At 47.3% G+C, this 19,289-nt stretch overlaps 1 protein-coding gene across 1 annotated transcript in view; it reads right to left on the reverse strand.

Annotated features, from left to right (window-relative positions):
- The window catches only part of FBN2 (fibrillin 2), a 240,425-nt gene that overhangs the window by 22,282 nt on the left and 198,854 nt on the right, over nucleotides 1-19,289 (reverse strand). The window contains exons 46-56 of the mRNA XM_002710087.5: nucleotides 16,712-16,828; nucleotides 15,154-15,282; nucleotides 14,588-14,707; nucleotides 11,534-11,659; nucleotides 10,733-10,885; nucleotides 9,938-10,003; nucleotides 9,528-9,653; nucleotides 8,872-8,991; nucleotides 7,853-7,975; nucleotides 7,311-7,442; nucleotides 349-474 (exon numbers count right to left, since the gene is read on the reverse strand). Coding sequence (XP_002710133.2) covers nucleotides 349-474; nucleotides 7,311-7,442; nucleotides 7,853-7,975; nucleotides 8,872-8,991; nucleotides 9,528-9,653; nucleotides 9,938-10,003; nucleotides 10,733-10,885; nucleotides 11,534-11,659; nucleotides 14,588-14,707; nucleotides 15,154-15,282; nucleotides 16,712-16,828 — 1,338 coding nt within the window. The remainder of the gene's footprint in view (nucleotides 1-348; nucleotides 475-7,310; nucleotides 7,443-7,852; nucleotides 7,976-8,871; nucleotides 8,992-9,527; nucleotides 9,654-9,937; nucleotides 10,004-10,732; nucleotides 10,886-11,533; nucleotides 11,660-14,587; nucleotides 14,708-15,153; nucleotides 15,283-16,711; nucleotides 16,829-19,289) is intronic.

Here is a 19,289-nt window from a genome sequence, read left to right on the forward strand (position 1 = left end):
AGCATTAACATCAGTCAGGCTTACCTCACATCACAAATATTTTCTTTTGACATTAGATCATCCTTTGATGTAAGTTTCACTCAAGTCACATTTTCCATAGAGCTTAATGAATCTTACTCTTGGAAAGACTTTTAAGGTTGTTATTGACATTACGCACAGATATGCACACAACACACACATGGACAGATGGGTCATTTTCAGAGATGTGCACCTCTAGGAAGAGGCATGTGGCTTATGCAGATGCGGAGCTCTGTTTAGCAGACAAGAATCGACGTGGAGCACTTCTGTGATGATATCGTAAAACAATGCTTTATTTACCAAGTAAAATATACCCAGACATCAACTTACCAAGGCATTCAGTGCCCGAGGAGCTTGACTGGAATCCTTCATTACACTCGCACCTGTAACTTCCGATGATATTAATGCAACGTCCGTTTTCACAGATTCCTGGCTTGGTCCTGCATTCATTCTCATCTTCATAAAAACAATGAACATAGGTCAATGAGCAGACTATACAATTATAATTTATAAACTATCTTCTAGTATTCGACATCTTATTAAAAGTCTCTTCATCAAAATATTGGCCGGCGCCGCGGCTCAATAGGCTAATCCTCCGCTTAGCGGCGCCGGCACACCGGGTTCTAGTCCCGGTCGGGGCGCCGGATTCTGTCCCGGTTGCCCCTCTTCCAGGCCAGCCCTCTGCTGTGGCCAGGGAGTGCAGTGGAGGATGGCCCAGGTGCTTGGGCCCTGCACCCCATGGGAGACCAGGAAAAGCACCTGGCTCCTGGCTCCTGCCATCGGATCAGCGCGGTGCGCCGGCCGCAGCGCGCCGGCCGCGGCGGCCATTGGAGGGTGAACCAACGGCAAAGGAAGACCTTTCTCTCTGTCTCTCTCTCTCACTGTCCACTCTGCCTGTCAAAAAAAAAAAAAAAAGTCTCTTCATCAAAATATTAATAATTGGGGCTGGCGCTGTGGCACAGTGGATAAAGGTACTGCCTGCAGTGCTGGCATCCCATATGGGTGGTGGTTCAAGGCTCAGCTGCTCCACTTCCGATCCAGCTCTCTGCTATGGCTTGGGAAAGCAGTAGAAGATGGCCCAAGTCCTTGGGCCCCTGTACCCATGTGGGAGACCTGCAAGAAGCTCCTGGCTCCTGGCTTCAGATCAGTGCAGCTCTGGCTGTTGTGGCCACCTGAGTAGTGAAGCAGTAGATGAAAGACCTCTCTCTCTCTCTCTGTCTACCTCTTCTTCTCTCTCTGTGTAACTCTGACTTTCAAATAAATAAATAAACCTTTAAAAATATTAATAACATGAGATTAAAGATAGTCATTTGTGAATATTAATTGATTTTTTAGTGTTATCTGACTTTCCCAGGTCTGTCCTTTCCTAGGGTAGGTTTTATTCCTCTCCTTTCCGGGGCCAGAGAAGGTATTTAGTACAAAGCTGGGAAATTGGCCTACTGAACAAAAAGACTTGGCTCAAGACACTGCCCAGAGAGAGCAAGAGGACGTCAGTTCAGGTGACGGGAGAGAAAGGCTGCGGGCAAGGCAGGTGGTACGCCTAAGAACCCGCAATGAGTAAGGTGAATGCCACCCAGGCAGGGACAAAATCCCGGGGTCTGGGAGGGCAGTGAGCAGGAGAGAGAGTTTAGGTAGTACTGCTCTTTTGGCTGATGATAAACAAAACTCTAAGAATCAAACTTTTATTACAATTTTTTTTGTGTATCATCCTTTTTTGTATATCAATTTTGCTTGACTGTTTTTGAATCCACGTTAGCTGCATAAGAGTTCATGACGGCTCTATGTTTTCCGTAATCTGCTCCTTCTATCTGTACAATTTTCAATGCCTAAGCCTTCAGTTTACTGACACTTGTTTTCAATGTGCTTTCTTTTTATTATGTTTACTGTGAATATTTTATCCCAGTCCTTTATTTTCAACCTATCTCATGTTTTGATTTAGGATGGATTTCTAAACAATTTCTGAAAACACATCTATCTTCACCAGCCGTGCTGATCTAGTGAAGTCTGTCAGGGTTACTGACATGTGTGGATCCTTATTTGCCATTTTATGTTGTTTTTTTATTTATTTTTTTAAGATCTATTTATTTATTTGAAAGTCAGAGTTACACAGAGAGAGGAGAGGCGGGGGGGGGGGTCTTCCATCTGCTGGTTCACTCCCCAATTAGCTGCAACAGCTGGAGCTGCGCCAATCCAAAGCCAGGAGCCAGGAGCTTCTTCCAGTACTCCCACTTGAGTGCAGGTGCCCAAGGACTTGGGCCATCTTCCACTGCTTTCACAGGCCACAGCAGAGAGCTGGATCAGAAGTGGAGCAGCCGGGTCTCAAACCGGCGCCCATATGGGATGCCACTGCTTCAGGCCAGGGTGTTAACCTGCTGTGCCACAGCACTGGCGCCCATTTTATGTTGTTTTATATTTACTGTGCTGCTGCTCCCTTCTCTCAACATTTGTTAGATCAGCCTAGCCTCCTGGGCACTGCCCTTAGTCCCAGCTTACATCTGGAAGTTGCTGGGTACCCTTCTTCAGCCTCCTACAGATTTTTGACCACTCTGCATCCGTATTAGAGTACGTTAGCTTTCATTTTCCTGCTTCATCTCTCTGTGATCTCCCTTCTAGTGTTCATACCCAGTCCCATGGTTCGTATTACAAAGTACTTATTAGCCAGCACGTGTCTCTGGCTCATAAATACTCCAGTCCACTTGAAGCTGCCACGTGGAAAGCTCAGATCACACATGCAAGGTCCAACTTAGCAAGGTCCAAACAGGACTGTTGTTCTTCTATGCCCCCTTCACCCCCCTGAAATCTGCTTTTTCCAGTCTTTTCCATGTCAGGCAGTGGTGGCATCACTCAACCAGTCATTCAGGTAAGAGCCATCCAGCCACCCTTCATGTCCCTCTTCCTTCAGCCACCATGTGCAACCGATCCACCAACGACTCTGCCTGTTAGCTTCAGTGTCTACTCTCACTTCCCACACCCGCGTGGCCCCAACCTGAGTCTCCCTCTTCTTATACGGATGTTTAAAGAACACACCTGTAACTCTTAGCCTCCTTCAAATGTGTTATCTGTAAGGCAGCCAGAGATGGCAACAAATGTAAATTCAACAACAACAACAATTAACACAGAACTGAAATTTCATTACGTGCCAAGAGCTGTTCCAAGAAGGTCACACGCACCCTCTAATTCTCCTAACAGCCCTGCCTGTTTTTAGGTGAGGAATTCTAGGTACAGGGAGGTGAAGCCAACCCACGCAAGGTCACAGAGCTTGTAGACAAGAAACGCCATTTGTCATACTCATAGCCCACCACCTGGGCCAACACCCTAGATCACTCAGCCGCGATGCTCTCACAATAAAACCATACTCTTCACCGTGGCCTGCGATGCCCCTGTCCACCTTCTGGCTTTTCTTGGCGCAGTTCTCCTGCACAATATCCAGCTACAAGGCCTTCATTCCTGCCTTAGCGGGTGTTTGCTCTTGCCCATATCTTTATGTTTCATTTCTGGGTCCCAGTTCAAGTGTCCCCTCGGCAGAAAAGCCTTCCTTGAGACTGCAGAACTCCCCTTTAATCCATGAATCTGTCTTGAAAACGACTTGCCGCTGTTCGATACTCTCATGTTTGTTTGCTCTTTGATGTAATGTCTGTGTCTTCCTGAGCAGAATCTAAACCAGCTGAGTGAGGGATTCGTCCTCCTGCTTTATTACTGTGTCTCAGCACCACAAACACAGCAGGCATTCAGTACATATCATCAAATAAGAAAATAACTGTTCTGCAGAAGGGTTTCAAAGGATCCAAACTTCAATGCTGCCTGCAAACATTTCTTCCACAAGTTATCAAATACACTGAATTTTTCTGATTTGCTCAGCTTTCTTCTCTTTCTGAGATGCAAACACACACACACACACACACACACACACACACACACACAGAGTTTGAGATTGAGAGCAAGCGAGCTCTCACCTGCTGGCTCACTCTCCAAATGTCCACAATGCAGGGGACTGGGTCAGGAACTCAATCCTGTTCTCCTTGTGGGTGGCAGGGATCCAATCACTTGTGCTATCACCTGCTGCCTTCCATGATCTCCACTAGCAGAAAGCCTGATCGAGAACAGGAGCTAGGACTTTGCCCCGGGCACTCAGACATGGGACGCAGGCATCTTAACTGCCTGGGCAACTGCCCACCCCACCTGCCTCTGCTCAGGGCCTTCATTCATGCACAAACTGGACTTGCTTCTGCCTCTGAGGTCTTCTCACTGATCACGTCTACTCCACGTGTCTGACCCTTTTCAGTCTTCTCTACGTTTTATTATGTCTTCAGAGACTCTAATTTCCATGGCATTCCTTTCCTGAGCTCTGCTCACTTCTGTACGTTGTCATGCCTTCTCTTTATCAGCCATCTCTTCTACTGAGCTTTTATTAACGTCTCTTACGGATTAATATGAAAACTATCCTACATTGTTTTGTTTCCTGAGGTGCTCGACAACTGTTCCCATTTTCACCCCAGGATGAGTGCATGAGTTGCACACGTTGGACTCGTTTTCTCCAGTGCAGCTCCTCCCAAAAAACAGTGCAGCCGGTCTCAGGTGCTGAACTGGGCATCGTCTGGTTCCAGTCTGCATTTCTTGTGAGTCTTCTCTCACTGAGTCTGTCACGCTGTCTGCCCCTGGGGCATTACACTCGGGGCTTTCAGGTAGTGTAGGAGGTTCAGGTGGCTCCGAGTGAAGTTCTGCCAAGTCTCAGCTTCTGAATGTGGCTTCCTCCCGTCTTCATCCTGCCTTACCTCTAGCAGCTTCCCTGCCTGGGAGAGCAGCTCATCAGTCATTAAACAGCGGAGCCCTGTCCTCTCTTCCTTTTCCTCTTGACACCACAGTGCAGTTAGGAGTAAGTTTCCAAGAAACAGTCCACACTGGTTTTATTCACCTGTATCCTTAATCTTCTAATCAAAGACTGTTGGCTGAACTTTGTAAAATTGGGACAGTCAGCCAAAATTTCAAGAACATGCCACTGAACATCTGCTGCGGTTCTGTCTGCCACTTTAGGTTATTAGAAAGACACTTTTCAAAGTCTGCAGCTGCGATCACAATGGAACAGTACTCTCCTCCCTCTGCCATACTTTTCAAATCTTCAAGGACTGGGAGTAAGACTAAAAAAAAGTATCCATCATCTTTTCTTTTTTTTTTTAAATTTATTTGACAGGTAGAGTTATAGACAGTGAGAGAGTGAGACAGAGAGAAAGGTTTTCCTTCCATTGGTTCACCCCCCAAATAGCTGCCACGGCTGGCGCTGCACCAATCCAAAGCCAGGAGCCAGGTGCCTCCTCCTGGTCTCCCACGCGGGTGCAGGGCACAAGAACCTGGGCCATCCTCCACTGCCCTCCCGGGCCACAGCAGAGAGCTGGACTAGAAGAGGAGCAGCTGGGACTAGAATCGGCGCCCATATGGGATGCTGGCGCTGCAGGCAGAGGGTTAACCAAGTGAGCCATGGCGCCGGCCCCTATCCATCATCTTTAAAATGAAACTGTCCTTTTCCCAAATCACATTTAAAACTGTTAATGGATCCCAGAAAGTATCCTGTTTTGACATTTCCATTAAGATTTAATACTGTAGGCTTATTAGATTGTTCCATTCATTTATTTGCTTAAGAAATACTAGGGCATAATGTATTACACAGTCAAGTTCCCATCTCTCCGATGAAGCTTATAATTTTTTTCAAAGGTTTCAGATTTGCTCCATAACTTTTAATTCTCTAGCCTGTAATATTTTTATTTTCTATCACAATTGACTTTTTTAATTTTATGGGGTTTCAATTCAAGTACTCAGCATTTTTGAGTATTTTTTGTGTGGCTTTATCTTTCACACTGACTTCTGTGAACACTTTTTGTTTATCATAATATTTGGCTATTTTTTTAAACAAACTAATTGTAAAAAAAAATATTGCCTGCTTAAAATGAAACTTCTCTACAAACAGTTTTCTGATGGTCAAAAAAAGTTGTGCAAAGTTTCAGCACCAACACGGTGCAAAGAAAAGCCTGCAGGGTCAGAAACGCTTCAGAACTTGTGTCTTCTAACAACGAAAAACTCCGAGTGTACCCGCAGCCTGGGTCTCTTCACTGAGAATCAAGTGCACAGGATCACGGACGATTAGAGCGGGACAGACACTCCCTTCCCCAACCCTCCTCCCCCAAATCACCGTGCACCAAGAGGAAACTGAGGCACAGAGAATCAAATCACCGCAAGTCATCCAGCTCCTGGCCAGCGGGCTCCTCCTCCCCCAAATCACCGTGCGCCATGAGGAAACTGAGGCACAGAGAATGAAATCACAAGTCATCCGGCTCCCGGCCAGCGGGCTCCGGGCTGGAAGCCCGGGTTCTTCACGCCATCACAGCGCCTTCCCTTCTTCCCCAGAAACAGTGAACATTCCTGTATTTCTTGTCCTGCGGCAGTTTTTTTTTTTTTTTTTTTTGTACACAGCGTTGTTGAGGTCTAACAGGCATGCCACCAAGTTCGCACGCTTTTACTGTACAATGCCACTGCTTTTAGTGCACCGTGGTGCTGTGCGAGCAGCGCCATGATCCGGCTTTAGAACATCTCCGTCTCCGAAAGGGACGCCCTTGCTGAGACTTTTCACATGGGCTCCTAACAGCAACCACGTACCGTCACTTCTGAAAATGCTTATTCTTATTTTGGCATCTTTTTTTTTTTTTTGGTCAAAAATAAGACTTTCTTAGTGACCTTCAGAGGTTCTTCTGAAAAAGGAGTGCGTTTTCCCAGGCACTGGAGGTTAGGAAGGGAGCAGGAGGTTCATCACTGATGGCGGGGGAGCGCCATCCCCTAGGAGGAGGACCTTAGGGGAAGAAGTGTGGGAGAGGAACACGGCGGGCCACAGCATGAGACTCCGGCGTGCACTAGCCCACTTCTGCCCTGCATAAAGAAACACACTAAAAAGGCAGCAAGCCAAAGTTGCAGCATCAGCCAGCCCGTCACGGGGGCCTGGAGACCGCCTGCCACTTTAGAAACTGTCCTCTGTGGTGGCAGGACCCAGAAATGAGGCGCCTGCACCGTGCACTCTGCTCAGGTTCTGCTACAGGCGCAGGGCTGTCAGAGGCCGCGTTTTCTATATACAGGATGCAAGTTGATGAAAACCAGGGAGGAGTTTTCAGGCAGATACAAGTGCCTCTGCATTACATAGAAACGACTGAACCAGTTTGCAGCCTGAGAAGGAAGGGAGCTGGTTGCGGTGTAGTCCTGCCCCCACTGAAGGCAGGGAGGGCTGGGAGCAGACGCCACGCCCAGGCACTCACCAACACAGCCCTCGCCGTCGGGCCTGCGCGCCATCCCAGGCGGGCAGATGCACATGAAGGTGCCGATCAGGTTCTTGCACATCATGCCCCGCGACTCGCAGTCGTGTAGCCCTTCCGCACACTCATCCAGATCTGCAAGGGTTTGTCACAGGAAGAGAACAGAGACAGACATTCCTCCAGGGCAGGCTACAGTGCGGTACTCTTGCTTCTCACTTCTGGTGTTCCGGCTCCTAACACTGCGACCGAGACAGGAGGAGCCCCGGTCGTTTTCAACTGAGCGGTAGGGCCGTTTGGGCGCTGGTGCCCACGGCAGGAAGTTCAGGGAAGGGCAACCTTCGCTTTAATTAGGGAGCCCAGAAGTGTGACGGTACTGAGCTCCACAACCCATCTCGAGGTGGTCACACAACTCATCAGGGGCATGTCATTTATCACTAGCATGCTGTCGTGTGTATCTCTATAAGGCTAGCCGGGAACTATCAAGCCAGTACAGTGTACCCCAGTGTGACAAAGTGCCACACTGCCTCCCCTGCCTGTGGCCTTACCTTTGCACATCTTCTGGTCCTCCCTGAGGGCGTAGCCAATCGGGCAGGTGCATTCATAGGACCCAAAGGTGTTCATGCAACGGAAAGCACAGAGCAGTGGGTTCTGGGCACATTCATTGATGTCTGGCCAAAGAAACGGACAGGCATGTGCTCAGCTTGGGGTTCTAATTATTTCTTTAAATAAACACCAATGCATTTACTCAGCAGTCATACTGAAAGCAAAACAATAACAGCACTTCCTGCCTCCTTTCTAGAGTCTGGCACCTAGCAAATTCATTCTCCAACAAATTACAGCTATCAACTTTGCAACATACAAAAACTACCAAGCAATTTTAGTGGTGAGTTGAAACTCAGAGAGGAGGACAACCCTGCAATTACTCCACTGACGACCTCAGTCCTGGCAGTGGCAGGACCTGGCGGCTCAGTCCAGGAGAACAAGGAGACGGAGAGAGACCTGTGACAACAAGTCTGCTGCAAAGAAGAGGGCCTGGACAAGAGAAACACTACACACGTCTATTTTGTCACACACTCATCCCAAGCTGCTGACTGTACAATGCACTTGGGGGCGGGGCCAAGTCCAGGGAGCCAGCCCTTAGGTTGAAGGAACAGACCTGAAATCGGAGCCACTGCCCCCAGGGGCCTGGCAGCCTGCTATTGTGTCTATGTCTGCTAAGACAAAAGCACCGCCATAATTGATTCCAGGATGTCATCATTCACACTATCCAGGGTACAAACCCCAAATTAACCAGCCTGCTGCACAGCCAGGAAAATGTGACCCCATCTCAAGAGAGATCAACAGATCAACTCAACAGATGCCCACCCTGAGATGGCCCAGATGCCGAGTGATCAGACGAGGGCTCTCAGGCAGCGATTCCAAGTGTGCTCGCTGGCATACAGAGAAATACCCAGGGAAGAATATAATGACCAGTGGAAAATCAGAACAATATAAACAAAGACTGGCACGTTGGAAAAACCCTTCACGTATCAACAAATAATACTGAAAGCTGAGGACCACTTGCCTTCACAGTTCATCATGGGTCCTGGCTCAAAGCCTTCATTGCAATTGCATTCAAAACTCCCAATAACGTTGGTGCAGGTACCATTTCCGCACGGATTGCCAATTGAACACTCGTCAGTGTCTGAAGAAGAAAAAGAGAGAGCCAGAAAGTGGGAGGACGTTACAGTGCAACTGGAGCTTGCCCAGGAAGACCCACATCCTCACACTCTGGGGATTCTGTGTGCACGCGGCCCTTGCACGCAGGTGGTGTGAGCTGGCTGACCTGTACGTGGTGCAGAGAACCCTGAAGGGTCAGCGGGCCGCGCTCTGACCCACGGATAGCAATGGTTATCCTCAAGATCACAAATGCAGAAGAACAGGCATGAGAAGTCAGGAAGGCAACTGTGTCTGTCTCCGAATGGGAGAGTTCTGGGTGATCTGAAGGCCCCAGTCACACCAGGGTCTGCACACTTGTTTGAAAACAGAGGTTTAGCAACTCCGTCATCACACAAACCAGCTGGGACTAGGACATGAAGGACGGGTGACACAGGTGTCACTGGCTACTTACTCTACCGCCTCTGTAAATCCCACCACCGGCCAGGGTACTGAGGGGACTTCTGCTCCGAATGAGAAACAAAATACAACCGTAAGACTGTTCATCGTGGAGCTGACACTCACCCACACAACGCACTCCGGTGTAATCGAGGTTGTAGCCCATGGGACATTCACAGCGAAAAGATCCGTCGGTGTTGATACACTGACCATTCGAACAGATGCCTGGGCTCTCAAGACACTCGTTGACATCTGAAACACAGAACTGCCCATGAACGTCTCCGTAGAAAAAGACAGGCAAGACTGTATGCATCTATTCGACACGTGCTTAAAATTAGTGGAACATGTAAATAATTATTGTCAGAGAAACATGAAACGTAATTACTATGTTGTGATACTGTATTGTGATGTATAATTCATGATATACAAATATAAGACACCATGTAATAGTAAAATTAGTGTGCTCTTATAAAATAAATGTAAAACCTCTGTTTATATAAAATGAGAACAAAGGAATAAAACACATCAAAGCATACCTTCACGTGTGTCATGAAGGCTAGGGACAGTTCCATGGCCATATGGACACAAATCCTGGAATGCCACTATGGAGAAAAACACACATTCCCCGTCACTGAAGACTCTCAAGGATCAGGGAACTTAAGGACTCATGAAATTGTACTTAATTATTTTTCTTCTGCAAAGCCATCCTTAGCAGGAATCTTTTAGCTTCATGATATATTGAAAAGCAACACTGAACATTATTCAGAAAGGACCACCTGAGCTTGTCCTTCCACGGGGCCACCTACTGCAGGCTCCTAGTTCCTTTGCTCGTTTCACGAAGAGCAGCCAGACAGCCTGTCCTGCCCACCGCACAGCACACAGCAGCCACCCCAATGGAGACACTCAGCCAGATGGAGCCAGCTGGGAACTGCCCTCCAGTTCACTGGTGCTGTTGAGATGCCTGGGAGGCTGCTAGTAGCCACAGTGCTAAGTCACTGAGCAAGCCACAGCCTGTGACACAAATAGGACACCCACGTGGGAACCATGTGGCACCCACACAGCCATCTGGAATACAATCTCCATGGTGTCTCCTGCCCTAGCCCGCTCACATCCATTCTTTTGAAAGCAAGTAAAACTTTGTAGGAAAACAAATTGAAGTGAAGGGTAGCTCTACCTGTGCCTACACATGTTGTACTCAAAGGTATTCAAAAGAGGTCCCTCGGCCAAACCATCAAAACGTACACAAAGGGGATAATCTCACCCTCTAAATATTCACAAACTACTCGGTCAAAGTGGCCACTGTTCTGTTCTAACCTGCCAGCCACTCTTACCTTCGTCGTCTTTGGGACACAGCTCACAGGGGTCCCCCCAGCCCTCTCCTGGCATCTTGCTGCAGCAGCATTTTGCTTTTGTGGTGTTGAACGCTTTGGGCACAGAACATTTTCCGTTCTCGAAATTCGTGAAACAGAAGCTCTGGCGAGTATCTAAGCGGGAAAGCAAACATCAGAGGTCCTTAGTGGTCACAGATGCACAGGAGAATCTGCGTGGGACTCCGCTTCTCACTGAACAGTGTGCACGGGCAGACCACACAGTGCAGAGGAGACCAGCCGTGAAAAGGCAGGTCTGGAAGTCCTCAACGCAGATTGCATTTGGCAATTTCAATTGACCTGTCTCTAACAGTTTACTCAATTATTCAGAGTGTTTAAAATATTTTTATAATGTACTTAGGAAATCTGAGGAGTCATGCTCAACGTAAAAATGATTTCCACACAGAATCCTTCTTTTTTTTCACTATTTCTTTATAACCTATCAAAAACAGTCCAGGCAAACCCCAGTATATTAAATTACATCTGAAGAAACTCATAGACCCACACATATAGAAAAACTAGGCCAGTAACAAATGAGAATGGCGAATCATGATGACAATCTTTCAGTATGCAGTTTTAAGAACACATACAAACAGTGACCATGACTATCCACTGCACATACTTTGGAGACCTGTATTTTCAATGTACAGGTGGTGCCGTTACCACAGGCATGTACTTTGTCATGGCAAACACTGGCAGGAACTTTTGCCTCTAGTGTGAAGTTTCTAAGGTTAAGCTATGACCACAGAGTCCTCCAAAGCTTACCAAAGCATCTCCGTCCATTATCAGACAACACGAAACCAGGGGGGCAGATGCACTGGAAGCCCCCTGGAGTATTGGTGCAGGATCCAAAAAGGCAAATGTTGGGATCTTCATCACATTCATTTATATCTGCAGAACAGTGGGAAGATCTATTGCTTTAATCAAATCAGTACACTTCTCAGCAATACAATGTCCACAAGGTAATTCACAATCTGCTAGCCAGTGGATTATTTAATATGAAGTAAGAAATCGTACACAGTTAACTTATTCTTTAAAAGTAGGCCACTGTTGCTTCAAAAGTTGAAGATTGCATTCAATTTCACCCAACCTTGTTGCGCAGTCCCACATCTACCTTCAGTTCCCTGGCCTTAACCTCTAGGGGTATGTGGACGAGGGGGACGGGGTTTCACAAAGTGCATGGAGAATGTGTGTTATGAAAAAGCAGGCATAGGCTTCACAATGCGGTTGCATTAGACTCAATCTACTGTTTAACTCCATCTGTCAAAACCTTCTGAAGTGCCTCCTATGTCCTGCTGCCCGATGTAAGGAAGTCCATGTCTCATATGTGCGTCTCAGTGCTTATGCAGTCCCTCCCCACTGCCAATCTCAGTAACTCAAAGGGGGATTCTGCAGTCACCCTTACTTCTCACCTGGGCCTTCTGAGCCCCATGTGCAAGCAGCTTTGGCTGGCCAATTCAATTGCTGACCTTCCCAACACACCACCACTTGCTGCTTGGATCACCATCAGGCTCTTAGCTGACCTCTGCATTTCCCTTCTCTTCTCTCACATGGCCCCTGGCACGGCCTTTCTAACTCAGAGCCGATGGTTTGTCAAAGTCTGCCCGAGGTTCTGGTCAGGACCTTAAGATGAACAACGATGCCTCACCAGTGATTTTTTTGGCTGCTTTCCAGGAGACTGCTTATTTAATGGGTTATTTTAACTAAATCAATAAAATATTACTCCATGTCAGTCACACCAGCACGTCAGCTCAATGACACCATGTTCTGTTTGCCTAGTTGGCAAGTGCACCCTCAGCTCCTGACATGGTGATGCCTGGCACACAGTAAGTTCTCTGTTTGCTTTTGCAGATTTATTATCAAAGAGTTATATCATACCCCTACTAAGAAACAGCCAAACAACCCCACAATGCCGCCACACTGCAGGACCACGTTTCACCTTTTAAGCCAGTTGTTCCAAGCCCCTTATCATGCTCATGCTGCCTATATTTTCAAAACAGGCTCTTCTAATCTGTTTCCTTCTTCAATGAGTAAATTCCTTTCCAACACTGAAGAGTGACCTGGGTGTTACCAATCCTCTGTGATAAGGTGGCCTCCTTGACTGGCCACCCTCTCGCCTTGACAGTGATCATCCACCTTCCACTGTGCTCCCCTACCCTGCACATACCGGCTGTATGGTGATTGTCACATTGTATTATAAGGTTGTCTTTGCAAAACAGGTGGGCTTATAAAATACGTCTCTTCTGTTAGGCACTAAGTTACCTGTGGGCAAAGATGGTATGTTGTATTTCTAGTACCTAGACAGGCAGTAGAGGTTTACTGCAATGACCAATGAATGTAGGAATGGACTGTGTGTGTGTGTGAGTCTATGGTCATGCTACGAAGAATTCTGTCTCAGAAAAACTGGTACAAGTGACACCAATCTGAAGCAAATATTCTTACAATGAAGTAAAAATCATTATTTCAGAAATGTGAAACAGTGGCACCGCTAACAGTGGACCAGGAGAAGATTTTTTGACATCTAAGGCAATGCAACCAAATCACAGACGCTGGCAGCTACTTTCACGGAGACAGAAGGCAGCCGAACGGACCTGCTGCAGAGAAGCAGCTGTCCGCGTATCTCCATGCTGTGGCTATCAACACTGCTGCTTTTACTGTTCTGTTCATAAACAGGTGTGTCACGGAGACAACGAGGAACTGAGATTACATGTGAAAAGGGAGAAACGAAGAAAGAAACGACCTTCAACTTCTCACGAATCTTCTTACTAAGAGGATCCTAGTCTTACAAACACCAGCCAATCTTACAATGACAAGTCAGACAGAAAGTCAGAACGCCTAGGAACCCCTCTGCTATTGAATTCAGGGGTGGGAAACTTTTTTTTTTTTCTGTCAAAGGCCATTTGGATATTTTTATTATCATCTGTAGGCCATACAAAATTATCAGCCTAAAAATTAGCTTGCTATGGATTCATGAATTTCGAGTCCTGCCTGTGGTTGCCTTGGCAGGGCCTCAACGAATGATCCTGCGGGTCTTATATGGCCTATGGGCCGGATGTTCCCACCTCGAAAGTCTGAAAATAATTACATTCCATGAAGCAGACTGCTTCTTCCGGCTCTCTCTGCATAACTGCCTTGAGTGTGCTCAGTGGACTGTGGACCTTGATGCAGAATCTTGCCAAGGGCCGTAGAATTAAAAAGAAACAAAACTGGATGACCCACAGGCAAAAGGAAAAATTCCTCAGCCAGCTTTTCACTAGGCCACCGGTGCTTCTGAATTTCCACCGGGCGGTAAAACTCTGTCTCGAGGCGAAGAGGTCGGCCGTCACCGTGTGCGCCAGGCGAGTGGGGGGCCCCCTGGGGTGTGGTTTGGGGCTCTGGTGAGCTGGAGGGGTGGCAGCAGGAGTCACAGTTTCTGCTGGCCATGAGACGCTCCCAAGGAAGGGGAACGCCTGCGAGGCACTGCTGGGATTCTCTGCTTCCATGTCGAGGGCCCTTGGCACCTGTGAGGGCTGTGTTAAGGTCGGGTGCCAAAGATGACAAGTTTTGTGGACACTCTCTCAATTCAGCAGAAAGTCTCTGTTGACACTTGGAAAAAATATTAGAGCAGTGCTAAAAATTCTCTGACTAGCCTAAGATTTCTGTTAATGAAAAACCCTACATCCTGAGTTTTTTTTACTCCCAGAACCCTGCTGGTGGAATCACTTCTAGGGGTTCCATGAAAGAGAGGCAGCGAGCCATCTGCTTAGCACGGTGCCTTTCTGCTCTGCACCAAGTCTTCAGCGTGCAGCTCGTGCACCTGGGAGCACATGCCAATCTTACCGATGCAGTTCTCGCTTTTCACTTCATACCCGGGGGGACAGATGCACCGGAATGAGCCCTCCAAATTCTGACAGGTGCCAGGAGAACAGGAACCGGGAAGGGCAACACACTCATTGGTATCTTTAGAGAGAAAGATGAGAAGAAATACTTTAAACAGTACGTTAATTGTACCATCGATGAATCTACCTGCTGATATTAACACAAATTCAACTTTGCTCCTCTGATTTGCTGTGTCAGTGTGGGCGAGCATTTCCCAGGATAATCTTTTGACATGTGGGATGCACCCTTGGAAAGTGGTTCATTTTCTTGAATTCCTTCCTTGGCCTATTTTCATCGAGACCTCGATGGCCTCAGGCTCTGGCCCCAGTGAAAACACTGTCTAGGAGACATTCCCAACTGTTGACTTACACCTGACAGCAAAACTTCCCATCACAGCTTATCTTGGCCCCAGGATCCGAGGATCCAAGGAAATGAGAATGAGTTCTGGAGTGCGGGAGACGTCTCCCATCACTGCTTTACGAAAGAGAATGCCACACAGGCCATGCCACACGTCGATACTTACTTACCTATACAATTTTTGCCATCTGGAGTGAGTTCATACCCTTCGTTACATAAACACTTGAAGGAGCCAATTTCATTGAAACACCGTCCATTTCTGCACACTTGACCAAAAAAGGAACTGCACTCATCTACGTCTGTAAGCAAACAGGAGTGAGCTTTTCAGAGGGAGCTGTTAGGTGGACACAGTCTCGAGGGTGGTGAAACGTGTTCACCAACACGCGTGTAAAACGCCCTGCATTACAGCGCCCCACCAACAGGAAGGAAGAGGTACGGGCTGTGAGCACTGCGTACTAGTAAACTCACAAAACCCCTGTGGTTTCTCAGCCAGAAAGCCGCATTTTTGATACTGAAATAACTCATGAATTTTAAACTGAGTAAAAGTTGCAGGTGCAGGGTGAAGCTTTCCTACGCTTCCAATTGAAAAACACTAATTTTCCTGCAGACAAAAGGATAAATGGGATTCAACTTGGCTGCCTCACTTGCTGACACTGTATCTGGAGATAAGATGGCTGGATTCAAAGGACACATAAATGAGCATATTCTGACACCACACAGAATTTTTGGAAAAAGGACATTAAGAGCTACATTTTCAGTTAAGCGTAGGGTTGATTACTTGTGAGTGATTTCCTGAGCTGTTAGAAGACTGTACTTTGATCGGAGCCCTAGTGCTAACTTTTAGTAGTCCCTGAGGGTACCAAGGGTCTGAGAAACTGCAGGGAAGAAGGTGGTAGCTAATTAAAATGCCCAAGTAATTCTACATTTTTTCACAATGGAGAATTTTCAAAAATGAAGAACACCATCAGGAACCTAGGATGGATTAAATCTGGAGTCGGGGTTGAGCTGTGGAGGTTCCATAAGGGTCGGAACCCCATGGGCTTCACACACCACGCAAGGTCTTGTGAGTTAAAACACGTTACACCGCCAAGCTCCAGCATGGCGCCTCTATGTGGTCAATGAGGGGTTAACAACGGCTGCCACTTCTCTCCGGAGCTCCTCCAACCACTTCAGGAACCTCTCCCCTCTCTCTGAGTCCTCCTTTGATACCCGTCAGTGCTAGTGTGGGCCAGACGCTGAAATCATGAAGGTGCCTCAGAGGGGCTTCTGGGCCTGCCCTGGAAGGCTTGGCACCAGCACTGCTTTTGAGGCAGAAGGTCTCAGGCCTTCAAAAGCTGATACAAAGTGGAATTTCATGCCATGTTTTCTAAGTGGGAGCCTGCTGGTGGGTACGAACGGCTGCAATGACATCAAGAACTAGCACTGAAACAACGAAGGGTCTATCTCAGATCTCATCCAAAGCATCCAGGAGGCCTTCTCCCTTGAATTTACTGGCCAGTCAACAGCAGAGCTTGGAACAGTACACTCCTGTCTTGTGATTATTTAAGGCCAATAAATGGTTTTAGTTAACTAGAAATGAGGCAAACGCTATTACCAATCTTTTGGCAATTTTAATAACATTTGCTATTTTATTAACAGAAAACTCTTTGTGTTCTTGGCTTTTCATTTCTGTCCCAGTGGACTGGGTAGAGAAAATGGAAGCAAGAGAGGCCCGGCTACAATACTTACCTAGGCAGTCGTTATTGTGAGTGAGCTCGAACCCTGGGTAGCACAGACAGTTGTAGGATCCCACGGTGTTTTTACAGGTTCCATTTCCACACGGGTGCCGCTCACACTCATCGACATCTACAAAGAGACACGGGCTCAGAGGAGTTCATTTCAGACTATAGAGCTTCTCCAGATTTTTTCTCAACACTGAATTACTTAAGATGCTCTTTATTTGATAGGAGGAAGCCGTATGTACTGCAGCAACACGGGCATGAGGCAAGAAAAATCAAAATCACGAAGTTATGGGGAAAGTGTAGCTCGTTTACAGGTGTGTATAATACTCAGAAGTGGCTTCAGTGAGCATTCCCTTACCTCAGCACAAAGGTTCTAATGAGTCTGTCTATCCCATTCCCTTACCTTAGCACAAAGGTTCTAATGAGTCTGTCTATCCATTGGTTTTCTACTCCTTAACTATAACCGATCTTTAGAAATACTAAAACAATTTTAGTTTAGTTTTTTTTTTTTTTTTTTTTTTTTTTTTTTTTTTTTGATAAGTGTTGAGGTGCAATAGGTTAAGTTGCCACCTGTGATGCTGGCAACATCCTATATATTCTGCTTGGGATCCAGATACCTGCTAATGTGCTTGGGAAGGCAGCAGAAGAGGGCCTAAGTGCTTTGGCCCTGCCACCATGTTGGAGACCAGGACTGAGCTTCTTTCTCCTGATTCTGACCTGGCTGATGGGGACTACTGTGCTTAGCGGGAGAGCAAACCAGCAGATGTAAGAGAGCCAGCTCTCTCTCTCTCTCTCTCTCTCTCTCTCTCTGTGTATATGTATGTTGTTTCTCCTTTCAAGTAAATAAATTCAAAAAAACTTTTCAAAAACAATCTTTTCTATTACGTATCATAAACACTTGCCTAGAAATACTTAAATTTGATGAGGGAAAAGAGAGAGTAACTTTAGTTCCTTAATTATGTGGAAGAAATGTCTGCAAATTTGAATTAGCCTTTTAAAAAACTGAGAAACTATTTAGGAAGGTCATTCAACACATGAGCACGGACTCCCCAGCCCATGAATTCCAGTTGCTGACTCTACCATGCCCACACACACACACACACACACACACACACACACACTTACACATGCGCGTGCACACACACATTCTTTAGGAAGGAAGGCTCTGTTCCGCAGAGGTCTTAACAGGGAATCTGATGGACGTTTACTGTGGGAGCAGGATGTGAGCAGCAGACTTCCCGCATGTTGAGTTTGTAAATCATAAACCTCAGCATGCGCATCCCTCTCTCAGGGGGTATGGGAGGGAGAAGCGAGTAGAGGCAGGCGTTCCAGGAAGTTCGTGCAAACAGGACCAGGTCCTGCATTCCCCGCCCAAAGGTGACCTGGGGAACGTTCCCTGTCATTGTGGGGGAAGCCCCCGGGGGGGCTCCTAGGAGGCCGTCGCAAAGGGAGACCCTCTCCAGGTTCTGCCTGCATGACGGCTCCACGAGGCACACTAGTTCTGCAGTACTGCAGTCTGATTTCAGCGCTCACCTAGATGGCATCTTGAAAACAAAAAGACTAGATGCCCAACCCCACTAACTACAAATAGCCACATTTTAAATTTAATTTGCTTCCTCTAAGTACAAAGCACGGAGAGAGCACTTCCTGCTGCCAGCCTCGGACGTGAAGCGTGGGGTTCCGTCTTGGCCAGCAGTCACGCCATCTTTCTGCTCTTGAAAACTCACCATCAGCAGCTCGCAGCATTTCTGAGTACCACAGCTGCCTAACTGATTTTTCTATTAGGTGCCAGGAGTTTTCAAACTATCTTGCCATGTTTAGCTCTAAAGTTATTTCCAGAGGTAAAACAAAAAGATGCATAATCAATGATTTGGGTTAAAAGAAGGTGCCTATGGCCGGCGCCGCGGCTCACTAGGCTAATCCTCCGCCTAGCGGCGCCGGCACACCAGGTTCTAGACCCGGTCGGGGCGCCGGATTCTGTCCCGGTTGCCCCTCTTCCAGGCCAGCCCTCTGCTGTGGCCAGGGAGTGCAGTGGAGGATGGCCCAGGTGCTTGGGCCCTGCACCCCATGGGAGACCAGGAAAAGCACCTGGCTCCTGGCTCCTGCCATCGGATCAGCGCGGTGCGCCGGCCGCAGCGCGCTGGCTGCGGCGGCCATTGGAGGGTGAACCAACGGCAAAGGAAGACCTTTCTCTCTGTCTCTCTCTCTCACTGTCCACTCTGCCTGTCAAAAATAAATAAATAAATAAAAAAAAAAAAAAAAAAAAAGAAGGTGCCTATAATTTTTTTTCATTTTAATGCTATATTCTCTGTGACTCTTATATTGCCCAGTGCTTTCCTGAGTGCAAACAGACAGGTGCAGAGGGCAGCTGGTCCTGTGGTGAATCCCCCCAGAATCCCTCAGGTGCCATGGTACCCGTCCAGCCACATGAACATGAACCTTCTAGAAAGGAGCCTGAGACTCACGACCTGAAGAATCTGTTCTGGTCCATCCATCCTTGCTTGCAGATATTACACCAAATAAAGCCTTAACGAGTTCAGCGTGGCCAGCCCTCTCTGAGTGTGTCTGTGGCAGACACGGCGGTC

This window comes from Oryctolagus cuniculus, chromosome 6, assembly GCF_964237555.1.
Source record: "Oryctolagus cuniculus chromosome 6, mOryCun1.1, whole genome shotgun sequence".
NCBI lineage: Eukaryota > Metazoa > Chordata > Mammalia > Lagomorpha > Leporidae > Oryctolagus > Oryctolagus cuniculus.